Genomic DNA, 12,782 nt, shown 5'->3' on the forward strand with positions numbered 1-12,782 from the left:
GGAGGGTCTTTGTACACTTCTGGGTTGCATGCCAGTTGTGCCTATTCCTGGACTGGAAGGCCCTGCTTGCTGTTGTTCTTGCCCTTGTGGCCTCCTGTTTGGACTACTCAGGGCTTTTTTTCTCATAGAACGCTCAGAACGGAGTTCCGGCACCTTTTTTGGATGGAACCTTGTAGGGTAGGCAAGGCGGGTTGTATGACATGTGTGAGTTCCGGCACCTTTTTCTTTTACAAAAAAAGCACTGGGACTACTGCAATGCATTCTACGTGAGCCTGTCTTTAAGGAACTTTCAGAAGCTTCAACTGGTACAGAACGGGGCAGTGCAAGCAGTCAATGGTGCTTGTAGAGCAGGGGTCTTCAAGCGTGCCTGGCTGAGGAATTCTGGGGGTTGAAGTCCACAAGTCATACAAGGGCCAAGTTTGAAGACCCCTTTGCAGAGCTTTGTGAGCTGTATTGACTGCAGTGTGCTTCTGGGTGCAAGTCAAGGTGCTGGTTGTCACCTTTAAAGCCTTTTGTGGCCTGGGACCGAGTTACCTGAGAGACTGTCTCTCCCAGTTATTTCTACCCATCTGATCTATTTGGACAGGACAGGCATGCTTTGGTTCTTTTTCTCCCTGTATTCAGAGATTAGGAAGGCTCTGACATTGTTGGCCTTTTCCATAAGGCACGAAAGGCCTGGTTCTCGCTGGGGCCCCCAGTGTACGAAAGGGCCCATCTCTTGGCTGTGTTAGCGGATTTCAGTTTGATACTTTCCTCAGGGCTGTGCACTTTAATTTTTCTATTGTAGGTTGAAATAATCTACCCACCAAACAGGAAATGGCTTCTCCTGGTTTTTGTTGTTTTAAATAGTTTCTATGATTTTAATTGCAGCGTATCTTTCTGAATTGAGAGACGCCGAAGAAATGGTTTGCTGAGATGAGAGGCTATAAATTTTGATAAATATCAAAAATCAAAATCAAATAAATGAAATACATTTTATTTTTGATTTTTTTTTTTTAAAAAATGAGACACTTGTTGAGGTGGGTGGCAATTAAAACTGACTAAATAAATAACTACACGTAGGTATGCTATAGATGGCAGATGCAGGACTGTGATAGGAGGTAAGTGCCTTAAATTCATAGGCCTGGCTAAAGTCAGAATCTTCCTAGTTCAGCCCTCAGCATATTTTCTCTTTGGTAGCATCCATTCAGTGCATCCTTTAGCAAACTTTCATCACCACAGCCTGGATGGAATGCAAAACGTACCTGGAGAGAAGGAGATGGAATTCCTGCTTTTCCTGCCCGTTTTAGCCTCAATCCGTTATGCTGCCGTTTAGAAATAATACTGAGCAGAAGGGGATGGAAAAATTCTTTCTCCGCTACTTCTGGGGAACTTTTGTCCGTTGTAGGAGTCTACATTAGCCCGGAATAAATCATTCGATCCTGTTGTAAATAAATCTGGGGACAGAAATAACAAATGGGACGTTGCGGTCGAAAGGGCAGAAATGGGCGTGGAAAGCTGGCCTTGTGACGTTTTTGTGCGTCCTGGTTGCCTTCCAGGTCACCTCTGAGGAGCGTGGTCTGGAAATGCCCGGATCCAGCGCCCAGTCTCTGGAGGCCCTCTCCCCTTTCCTGCGCAAGAAGGCTCAGATCCTGGAAGTGCTTCGTTCCCTGGAAGAGATGGACCCTCTGCTTGCCTTTCCTTCCCCTTGGAGAGACGCTGGGCAGCTGAGCTCTCCGGAAGGAGTGACGGCCGAAGCCTGGCCGTGTCTGCTGCTGGCTCAGGGCGAAGGGGCGCCTGGGCAGCCTCCCCTGAAAAGGGAGGGCAGCTCCTCCTCCTCCTCGGACGAGGCCGGGGAGCCCGATCCTGCAGAGAAAGGGCAGCCGGGGCAAGGGTTGCTGAGTGCGCTGGCCGAACACAAGCTAGAATTAGGCGAGGTGGAGACCTACCTGCGGCACGTCCTTCGGGAGGCTGGCGACAGCGTCCTGCTCAACGGGGAGCCCAGCGGACCGTGCTTGGCGGGCAGCCCCGAAGGACAGGCCAGGAGCTACAAGCACATCCAGGCCGTGAGTTGCCTAGAGGCTTTGGGGCCTCCCTCTCCCTGCAGGGAGCCAGCCTACCTCAGCCTCCTTCCCTCCGGCGAAGAGAAAGAGAAATCTCGGCCAGGGCTGCCCATCCCCTCCCCCTCCAAGGTGCTCAAACTGCTGAAGATGCCACCGCCCCCGAGCCCTGCCGCCCTGCGCCTCAGCCCGCAGCTGACCCGCAGCTCCAAAATCCCCTGCCGCAGCAACACCTACGAGGTGTACCACTCCCCGACGCCTAGCTGCAAGGGCTCCCCCGACAGCCCTTTTCCCATGGACTCTGGCCTTGGAGGAGGACATCCCTCCCCCAAGGCCGGCCGACCTCTTGTTCCAGAGTGCCCCCCAATCGCTCCCACGTTGCCAGACCCTTTTGGGTACCACAAACCCCACGAGTACGAGAACATCCTAGAGCTGACCCTCAGCACCGCCGTGAGCTCTCGGTCCCCCTCCTCCCGCGATACAAAACTGGACGGACCCGAGGCGCTCCTGCCTTCCTGCCGCTTGGCTCCCCTTCGGGCGGTGCCGCCTGGTGACGTCTCGCTGGAGCCCTGCCCTGCTGGCAGCCGGGAAAAGTCGGGCCCGGAGAGCAGGCGCTCGCCGCCTCTTTCCCGCAGGAACCCCGACAATTCCAAGAGAGGCGCCAGCGGCTCTGCCAAGCGGACGCTCGAGGTGGCAGCCAGCATGCCCTTCAAAGAGCGACTGACAGTGCTGGGGAGGTTAAAGGGGGCGGAGGGGAAAGAGGGACTGGGCTTTGAGAAGGGGAGAGCCCCCGCCCGGCCAGGGGAGCGTGGGGAAAGCCTTCCCGATGCTCACCCCAGGCTGGGCTCTGGGAGCAGCAGCCTCAAGCACCCTGAGCCTTGCCATGGGAATGAATCGACCCCTCGTTGCTACTCTTCCCATTCGGTGGGTTCCCGTGGCAACGACCCTGAGCACCAGGGCTCTAGGAATCGCTCCCTAGGGACGCCAGCGAACCGAAATCCCTCCAAACCCCTGCCGCCTGGGAAGAACGCCAAGAGTCCCCACGGGAGCCCGACTAAGTTACCTTCCAAGTCCCCAACCAAGCCCCCTGCTCCAGAACCCAAGCCGTGCCTGCCCTCGGCCAAGGTCTCCAGCGGTTTTGGGCGCAAAAACCCCTCTGGCCTGGACCAGGCCAAGGGCAAAGCTGGGCCGCCTGCCAGTATCGAAGAAAAGGTGATGAAAGGCATTGAAGAGAACGTCTTGCGAAGGCACAAAGGTGGGCCGGCTGCGGGAGAGACCAAGCAGAAAAATTCGAGTGGTCTTGCCAGTTGGTTTGGCCTGCGTAAGAGCAAGCTGCCTGCCCTCAGCCGGAGGCCGGAGGCTGCCAAAGCCAAGGAGAGCAAAGGCGTCTCACGCAAGATGGAGTCCGAAAGCTTGAACATTTCCAAGCTTATGGAGAAGGCAGAGGACCTGCGCAAAGCCCTGGAGGAAGAGAAGGCCTACATCCATGGGCTGGCCTTGGACAAGCCTCGCTCCCACCCCTGTGACGCCGGACACAGCCAGCTCACCCTTATGTACCAGGAGGTGACTGCAGAGAACTTCATGCAGCAGCTGCTCAATAGGTAGGTCAGAGCAGATCAGAGGGTATCTGCCTGGAAGGGCTTAAAAGCACGTTGGTGAAGGCTGATCTCTTCCTAAGAGGTGCCCTACTTAAGCTAGGATCAGCACTTTGTTTCGCAAACTCTGGGATCTAGATTTGCATAAAACTGAGGATTTGTGGCTGGGATCAAGGCTAGAGCCAGGGATGTGGTAAGAGCGAATGAACAGCTGTACAGATTGACTCTTTTTAGAGGGGCTTCCCCCTTCCCCCCTTTTTTTAATCTTTAAAACTTCACCAAATGCTGCCCCTTTGTTTCCAAGCTTTTTTCACATTCCTAAGGAGCTAAAATGTCCCCCCTGCCCTTTTGTTTTTAAATAGTTTTATCACCCTCAAGATTGCTAACAGGGTCCCAGATTCTGAATATCTGTGACCAGATATGATGTGCCCAGAGTTAAAACCAAGGAGCCTGACAATGATTCTGATTTTTGGCTCTGAGGGATGAGAACTGGACTTAAGGAGTTCCATCTTAAGCTTTGCAACCCTTGTACTGAAAGTGGGCAAGTCCTCTAGATGTTTTGCCACTTTATTTCTCACCAGTCCAAGCAAGCAAGGGCAGTGGGTGGGGCTTGTGGAAGTTGTAGTTGAAGACAGTATGAAGGACATCCATTCGCCTACCCCTGCGATGGTATTGAGGGAGGGCCCCAAGTCTCTTCCTACGAGATTTGTAGCTCTAACCTGCAGATCTTGCAAAACGGGTAAGGACTGAAGGAAAGAGAAGCTTTGGGGTACTGACCTCCACTGCACTGCAGGGTGGATGGGAAAGAGGCACCATGTGAGACTCATCTAGAGCAGAAGAACGAGCTACAGGGCCTGCAAAGAGGCCTGCGTGATGCCAAAGATCCCCGCCTTATCCGGCCGCCGCGCAATGGCATTGTTGGGCACCTCCATGCCTGTCCGGAGGCTCCAGACAAGGTGAGTGCTCTGTGGTGGGAGGGAGCGGTCTGAAGCCCCTCATCCGTGCCTCAGCTGCCGAAGGACTCACTCTTGTCTCCTTTGTCTCCCCTGTAGCTTCACGAAGCTGCCTTGCGGGAAGAGCTGCCGTCTGATGACAGCTTGGCTGAACTGGTAACCTCCCAGCACTTTGCCGGTGAGCTCCAAGGAAAGCTGAAGGGTTAGGCTGGGGGGGGGGCGGTGTTGAGCAAGGAGCTGTTATTTTAACTTAGCAGCAAGCATAGAATGGTCTCCTAGTCATTTGGGAGCCAGTACTGTTGAAATGCGGTAAAAAACAAACAATCAGATTTCTTCCACAAGGAGAATGAAGTCCTGTCAATGATATTCCCATGATTCCACACAAGCTTCCTTGAATTGTACTCCAGGTTTACACAGGAAATTGCTACCACAGAGAATTGCTTCCTAGCGAGGAAATGCATATCGTCTCTGTAGTGGAGTCTGGTGGCTTTGTTCCAATTATCGGATTATAAAAATGTGGGGTGGAATTTTTTTACTATGTAATGCAGCCTCTGCCACTTCATATCCTTTGAGCTGAATTAACAATTCCCATAATTTTCCATCAGTGTGATCAGTGCCAATGATATCGGAGAATTCTGGGAGTCAGAAGTTTAGAACAACTAGATGTTGACAGAACGTTAGACATTGAATATAAAAAGAACAATAATTAGGTAATGGTTGCTGACAACCCATTCTTCAGAGAGCATAGGTGTGGAAGAAAATCAGGTATTTTATGTAAATGTGCTTGGAAGTCCCGTTTCCTGGATTTTCTTCCTAGTAGTGGAAAGAGGACAGAAGGAAGTGCCCTGTTGAACTTTGGAAAAGGCAGCGAGGGCAGAATAACATGTTTTAGATCAGCAACATTTGTCCACAATTATAGCACCCACAACTCACCTACATTGTGGGCTGCTGAAATATATTTTTAAAAAAAAAATCAAAATTTTCCCCTATCTCAGGGAGCAGATGGTGGCTCATTCATTATTTGGGAATTTTTTGTATAACTGCTTAAATTTTAAAATGATGCTTGTATTTTTTTTTATTGTGGAAAATCACATGGCGAATGCCCCCTGTCTTAAAAGGCGCCTGACTGTTGAATTACATCTCCCTGTCTTCTTGTTTTGCTTTTCCTCTAAAGCAGTGGTCCCCAACCGCTGGGTCGCAAGTCCATCCCCTTCCCCACCTCTGCCGCCACCACTGCCAGTCCGCAGAGCTGGAAAGGTTGGAGACTGCTGCTCTGAGGGAGCTTGGTTTGAAGACACAGAGAATTCTAGGAGGTTTTTTTCTCTCCAGGCCATTGGCCGTGAAACCCGGGGTTCAACAATATTTGGAGAGTTACATGGTATCCACGCCCCTATAATGGCCCCAAATGTATACTGTTAAGCAGGTCATGAGATGGATTTCTGGAGGAGGTGTGGACTTTGGCTTCATCTCTCCTCATAGTTTTTGGTTATGTCCACAGTATGTAGCTCCTTGACACGGACTCTGGACAGTGGTATTGGCACATTCCCCCCACCTGACTACTGCAGTGGGATGCCCTGCAAGAGTGTCCCGAAACTGAGACCTCGATTGGATCCTCCACCAGCAGGACCTCTCCCACCTCGAGGTCCCCCATCTGTCACCAGAGTGCCCCGCAAAGCCCGAACGCTGGAAAGGGAGGTGCCAAGCACAGAGGACTTGATGGGGCCTAGCAAGCACCAAAGCATGCCAGCTTTCCATGGCATCTTAACCAGTGCAGAACCAGCCCTCAACCGCCATGATCGCAGAGGCTACCTGCAAGGTTTGTTCCATTTGAAAGAGATCTAACCCAAGAAGCTGTGTGTTGTCCTCTATGTTGGAGGTCTTTTCTGAAACCGTATATACGTGCACACATATTCCACAAGCAGATGTTTTGCTAATGTGCCTTTAACAGTGGAGGTCAACTGATCTCATTGTACTGTTCTTCAGTATTTAAAGGGATCTTTTGGCTTAAGCTCTTAACCTGGGGTAGTTTTAAGATCAGGGTTATAAGTTGGTCAGAGGGGCACAGATCACAATTCTGACTTAGAAGAATCCATAGTTTTTCTTCTGTGAGACCATTTTCCATGCATGGAACTTAGAAAGCCAAACGGTCATATGCAATGAAAAGAATCAGGCAAATGTTGATTTGTGTATTTTAAGATGGGGTCCCCAACCCCCGGTCCGTGGACTGGCACCGGTCCCCGGCATGCCAGAAACAGGGCCATGCAAAGAAGCGAAGCCCCATCCACGGGATGCATGCAGCACGCAAAACCACGCCCCCTCCAGTTCCCGGGAAAAAAACTTTCCACAGAACCAGTCCCTGGTGCCCAAAAGGTTGGGGCCCACTGTTTTAAGATACTGAAGTGGTACGAAAAACCAGAAGGAAGACACTTTTAAGTCGTTCTGTCCTGGATAGAAAAATCAGAATGTTCTCCCTACTTTCTGAACATTTGTTGCCAATTTGGGCAGCTTATTTCAGCAGAAATGTCATTTGGAATCCTGTTCTGATGCGGATCAAATCATAAACTATTAAACCTAATGCTTTAAAATGTCCTTTCAGCATTTAAAAGGAAGATGCAAAACGTTCACCCCTGACCCAGACTCTCATTGTTTCAGTTGTGTTGTCCCCAAAGTAGATGTGAAGTTGGTTCCAGCTCACTGGTAATGACTTGCTGGTCTTCCTTACACAGATCTCTGCAGCGAGGCCAGCAATCCCCAGCGTATCCAACATGGCAAGAATTGGACTTTCCCTAATGCCAAAGCATCAGCGGGCATGGATCCCTTTCTCTGCTCTCCTGACAGGCTGGAAGAGCTCCACGGTTCTGCAATGGTAGGGGTCAGGGGATGAGTTTGAGGGAAGATGGAAGGCAGCAGGCAGACAGATGCCACACTGCAAAAGGCCCAGAGAGATTTCAGACAGCCTTTGTGAAGCTAAGAGCCACTGTAGTAGCTTTTGATGTTTATCCACAAGGGTGTATGAAGATGGTAACCAGAACTGACAGATTTGTTGTTACATTAAGTACCTCACAGAAAGCTTTCCTTTCCTGAGCGGTTCTAGTCGTGCTAAGACATCTTTGCAAAATCAGGCAGTGGTTGATGCTGTGGGAAACATTTACCAACAGCAGCTCCTTCCTCTTTGTCCCAAAGCTATGGCTCCACTTTCAGCTTTTAGTGCAGAAGAAGGAGCAAGTTCACAACAGGATGAGGTTCTTTTAACATGCAAACAGGATATAAAATCCATAAATGAATGTTAAGTATGTTACCAACCATGGGTTATATATAAAAATGTGGGATAACAATCTAATTGTAATACAATATGTAAACAATTAGGCTGTTTTGGCTGCTGTGTTTCTGGGTTTTTCAGGAACTGAAGAGACGGGGGAGGGTGTTCCTCAATTAACTATGGTAATTTGAATCAGATTTTCCATCTCTGAAAAAAAATGCTATCCTAAAGTGCAATGTCATGTAACCTTGCTGCTAGTTCCTGGTTACCATCGTTAAGTGAATCACCGCGGGTTGTTAAACAAGGTCCTCGCGTGATCACTTTCGACTTCCTGCTGGCCTTCCCATTGACTTTGCTTGTGGGACGCCAGTAGAGAAGGTCGCAAATTGTGATCATGGGAACTTTGGGACCCTGCAATAGTTGGAAATCTGGACCAGTTGCTGAGCACCTAGATTGCCATGAGCAGGCCACTGAGCAGGCCAGTGTCATAGGCACCATTGGTTTACCACTTGTTCCAAGTTAAAATGATTGCTGAAAGAGTGACCGTTAAATGAGGGACTACCTGGAAATGGAGAGTTAATTTCCCCCCCTTGAGTTGAAAATACAAAATGCAGTTGTGGAACCTCATCCCTGCTATCTAGCCGCACCTCACGTGGCTCTCAGGAACCGGGGAAAAAAACCAGAAACAAGGCAAAACACCAAGCAGGATGATCAGTCTTCCAGCTTTCTCCTGTTCAGCAGTTCTGTCTTCCTCCTTTCTGCCCCTGCAGGGCTCAACTTGTAATGTAGTCGAGAGAAGGCGGGCTTCCTCGGAGGGACCTCAGGCCTCCCCAGCCTTCAGCGCCAGCAGCAGCCGAACCCCCAGTGCTTCTGATGTGGGTGAAGAGGGCAGCACAGAAGCCTGTTCCAGGGATATGGGTCCAGAGGGCCAGCCAGGCCTGGAGAATTCGGAGTCCCTCAGTGACTCTCTCTACGACAGCTTATCCTCCTGTGGCAGTCAGGGCTGAGCCTCTCGAGGAAAAACGAGGGCATTGACTTCCTGGGTTGACACGGCCACCTGCTCCTGCCTGGTGCTTTGAGGGCCAGGCCAGCACTTGCCCATAGGATCCCGCTTGATTCTTCTAAACCAAATCACGGCCTGCGGCAGAACGTAACCTGTCTTCCATACCAGCTCCCTGCCCGTTCTTAAGCAGGGAGATGGGACTTCTTCAGCAGGGCAGCAGACGGCTTGCCTGTTTAAAAACAGACAGAATGGAAAGAAAAGGTGGGCGGGAGGGCATGATGGGAAGTGGCTGTGGGTGTCTTCCTCCGGTTGAGTGGCATTGGATCAACTTGGGGGAATGATTGTTGCACATTAAGTAGTATCCCTTGGGTTAAAGCACTGCGAACGGGAGGGAGTCCCAATTTTGTCTCGCCGATCCGTTATGCAACTTGGTGGACTCGGAGGTGGAAGAAAAATGGAACCAAGGGTTGCTGTGGGTTCCAGGGTACACTAAGCAGAGCGCGTCTCCCTCAAAGGGTGAGTGATTCCAATTCACAGATTGCACCACCAAAACACTCTCTTGCCCTGACCTCCCTTTTGCAGGCTGGAAGGGGTGGTGCTAATGATGATGCCCTTGCCAGGGGAAGAATTTCCCATCCTTCTATCTATCCAAACTGCCCTCTTTTACCTCAACGGCAGTGCAGTGCTTGCCTTAGCAAATTACCGAAGCCCTTCCACCTCTTGACACTTAAAAAGCATGTGAGATTTTGCCAAAACCAGGACTCCCCTCCATTGGGACAGAGCAGTGAAGTGGGCCTTCCATCCATTTCTTTCAAGCATGTGGCTGCTGGTGGGAGGGGGGGTACCAAACTGATGTCTAGGGGGTGTGGATGCTTGACAAGACAACCCCCCTCTCGAACAAGCATCTTAATGTGAGTAGGTTCACTTTTCTCTCATTATATTTCATCAAATGCCCCCCCCCCCGCCTTTTCCTTCCTTTCTCCCAAATCCAGTTGAAGGAACAAGAACCTCAGAGCTACTGTGTATCTGGGTTAGATAGCTTGGGGCCTTCGTTCCTTGCCCTTTTCTATGTAACTTTTTTTTTTAAATAAAAAAATTAAGTTATTAATGCTGATCTGGTTTCCGTGCAGCTCAGCTTTCTCCAACCTTGTTTCTATTGGAGCTCTGTTAGTTCCCTAGATGGTGCTATTTTGCTGTGTACAGGCCCCCTCTCCTGTTGAGTGTCTCTTTGGGTTTTTTTTACTTCAATATATTTTAAAATATTAAGATGTCTTTTGCTCCTTTTTTATTTATATAAGTTATTGTGAAATGAGGCTGTCTGTTGTCTTGAATCTCCTAGAAAATAAAAGGGGGTTAAAAAAACCACACGTGTGGCTGAAATACTTGGGTGTTTGGAATGAATATGCGGAGGTTTCTCATGTTCAGCAGTGTGCAGCAGTCCAGATCTGAAGAGCAAAGTATGACTTGGCAAGTGTGGCTGGTGCATACATATAGCACCTCTTTGAGAACACGTGAAGCCAAACGTATCTTTTCTTTTCCTAGGATCACATGCCAGTTGTGCGGGACAGCTGCGCAAGCCCAGGGAAATGGGTTGCTTTAAAGTGTTCCTAATGGGTTACATGCATCCTCACACGTTCTGAATCGCATGTTATCCCTCGAGTTCAGATCTTTGCAGAGCCCTGTTGTGAGAAGCTAGCTTTGCTCTTTCTAGTAAGTGGCCTTTAGTCCAGGTCAGGGGTCAGCAACCTGAAACAGTGAAAGAGCCACTCGGAACCGGTTCCCTCACAAAAGGAAAAACTGGGAGCCGCAAAAAATGTTTGCGCATGCGCATACATGTGCACATGCGCAGAACAGGGGTTGACTGAAGAGTGGAGGCAAGGCAAGATATGCACCTACCCTGCATATTTGAATTGATTGGTTGAACTTTTTTAGTCCTGCTTTTTTTTTTTTTGGACTGCACATGGCAGAGGACTGGGAGCCGCAGGAAGACGGCTGAAAGAGCCGCATGCGGCTCCGGAGCCGCGGGTTGCAGACCTGTGGTCCAGGTAAAGCTAAGGCAGAGCTAAGGCCATTCTTGACGGCTGGGTTGCAGCTTATTTGCTTGTGCTAGAAATCTGTTCACTCAAGCTTCTAAAGCAGGGGTGTCAAACTGCTGGCCCGTGGGCCGGACGCGTCACATGGAAGCCGCGTCCACCCCATTGCCGTCAATGGCAAAACAGTCCATGGCAGCTGGCATCACATGACGTCGCAAGTTTGACATGTCTGTTCTAAAGCAGAGAATCCTTCAGCCTGCTTCCAGCAGAAAGGGGAGGCCATGACCTCATTCTGCACTTCAAAGTAATATTTCCTTTGATTCCCTAAATTGTCTCTGTTCAGAAGTGAAGCTCTGCTGTTGGCAAGTAATCACAACACTGCTCACGTTTTCTTCTGCTTATTGGCCATTGTGAGATTGGCACTGCGTAAGCCCGGTGCTGTTTGGTAAGGCGGCGCCATTTCTCTCTTCAATGGAACCAAGAAGGGAAAACTTACCATGTAAAGTATGAGCTTTTAAAAAATGTGCTTTTAAAATAAAACAGAAAATACAAAGATAAATGCATACATTCTCAAAAGAAAAACAACAAAGTTCTTTAAAAGTGGAAAAAAATAAAACATATCTATAAGGAGCCTTGGTGGAGCAGTGGGCTAATGCCTCAAGTAACACCAGCTGCCTGCAATTAGTGCAGGTTCACATCCCACCAGGCTCAAGGTTGACTCAGCCTTCCATCCTTCCGAGGTAGGTAAAATGAGGACCCAGATTGTTGGGGGCAATAAGCTGACTTTGTAATAATACCACTTGGGGGGGGGGCGAAAGCCCTAATAAGCAGGCATATACATAGAATGAAGGCTACTGCTAAGCTTGTAAGCCGCCCTGAGTCTTCGGAGAAGGGCGGGATATAAATGGAATTAAAAAAAATATAACAGCAGTTACAATTCTATACACACTTACCTAATGTGAATGTTATTTAAGTGCATATGTATTGATTTCTAATATATCTTTTATGACTCGTTCTTTTTCACCTGCGTTTTGTAAAAATGAGTTCCATTAGGCTTGTCCATACAAAGTCTACTCAAAAGTGGCAGCTTTGGAAATACTTTTTGGTCATAGAAAAGGCAGGGAGAAAGCATTTGCATCAACCAGTTGTCGGATTCCATGTACTAGTTAGGCAATTCAAGAGAACACTATCCACTCAAAATTTCAGCTTTTTCGTCGTATTTACAGTGTGAGCTTAACTTTTCCTTACACTCCTCAGTGCATGCTTTCAGTGACAGTTGAATCCAAATCAGAAATGAAACAGCTATGCCTTAAGGCAGGGGTGTCAAACTGTCGGCCTACAGGCCGGTTGCATCATACGGAGGCCACGTCCACCCCAGCTCTGGCAATGCAAAAGAAGTCACGACACAGCAAGTTTAACACTCATGCCTTAAGGAAAGAAACTAGGATTTTCCCAACGATGCAAACAGGAAGCTATCTTGTACTGAGGTTTCATCACATTACTAGATTAGCTGTGGATCTCCCAGATTTCTGAAAACAGCCTTTCTTGGCCTAATTGGAAATGCTAGGAATTGAATTCAGAATCTTTTCTATGTAGGTTGCACGTTTTACTACTGAGGTGTAGCATTCGCTGTGTAGTTCACGGGCATGGAGAGGAATGGGCAAACCTGCTGGTTTAAAGTACTTGAGCCACCAGCTTCCTACAGACTTAGGCTAATTGCAAAGATGTTGACATTTGCCCTAGATCACAGCTCTGTAATTAGCTTAAGTTTGCAAAAGGCAGGTTGCACTGGAAGGGGTACAAGAAACATCCAGGGACTCAACAGGAGTCCTACAAAAGCTTAAGCTTCCAGTGACGGCATTAAAAAAAAAGGCTTGGCTCAATGGCGTTATTGTCAGAA

General features: G+C 49.1%; 1 protein-coding gene across 1 annotated transcript in view; it reads left to right on the top strand.

Annotated features, from left to right (window-relative positions):
- NCKAP5L (NCK associated protein 5 like) overlaps positions 1-10,203 on the top strand; it is a 50,357-nt gene extending 40,154 nt beyond the window's left edge. Inside the window, exons 8-13 of the mRNA XM_081320394.1 lie at positions 1,539-3,640; positions 4,428-4,590; positions 4,687-4,765; positions 6,086-6,403; positions 7,314-7,453; positions 8,617-10,203. Of these exons, the coding sequence (XP_081176520.1) occupies positions 1,539-3,640; positions 4,428-4,590; positions 4,687-4,765; positions 6,086-6,403; positions 7,314-7,453; positions 8,617-8,853 (3,039 nt within the window). The 3' untranslated portion in view covers positions 8,854-10,203. The remainder of the gene's footprint in view (positions 1-1,538; positions 3,641-4,427; positions 4,591-4,686; positions 4,766-6,085; positions 6,404-7,313; positions 7,454-8,616) is intronic.
- The last annotated feature ends 2,579 nt before the right edge of the window (positions 10,204-12,782 follow it).

Source organism: Vipera berus, assembly GCF_964194415.1.
Source record: "Vipera berus genome assembly, chromosome: 2".
NCBI lineage: Eukaryota > Metazoa > Chordata > Lepidosauria > Squamata > Viperidae > Vipera > Vipera berus.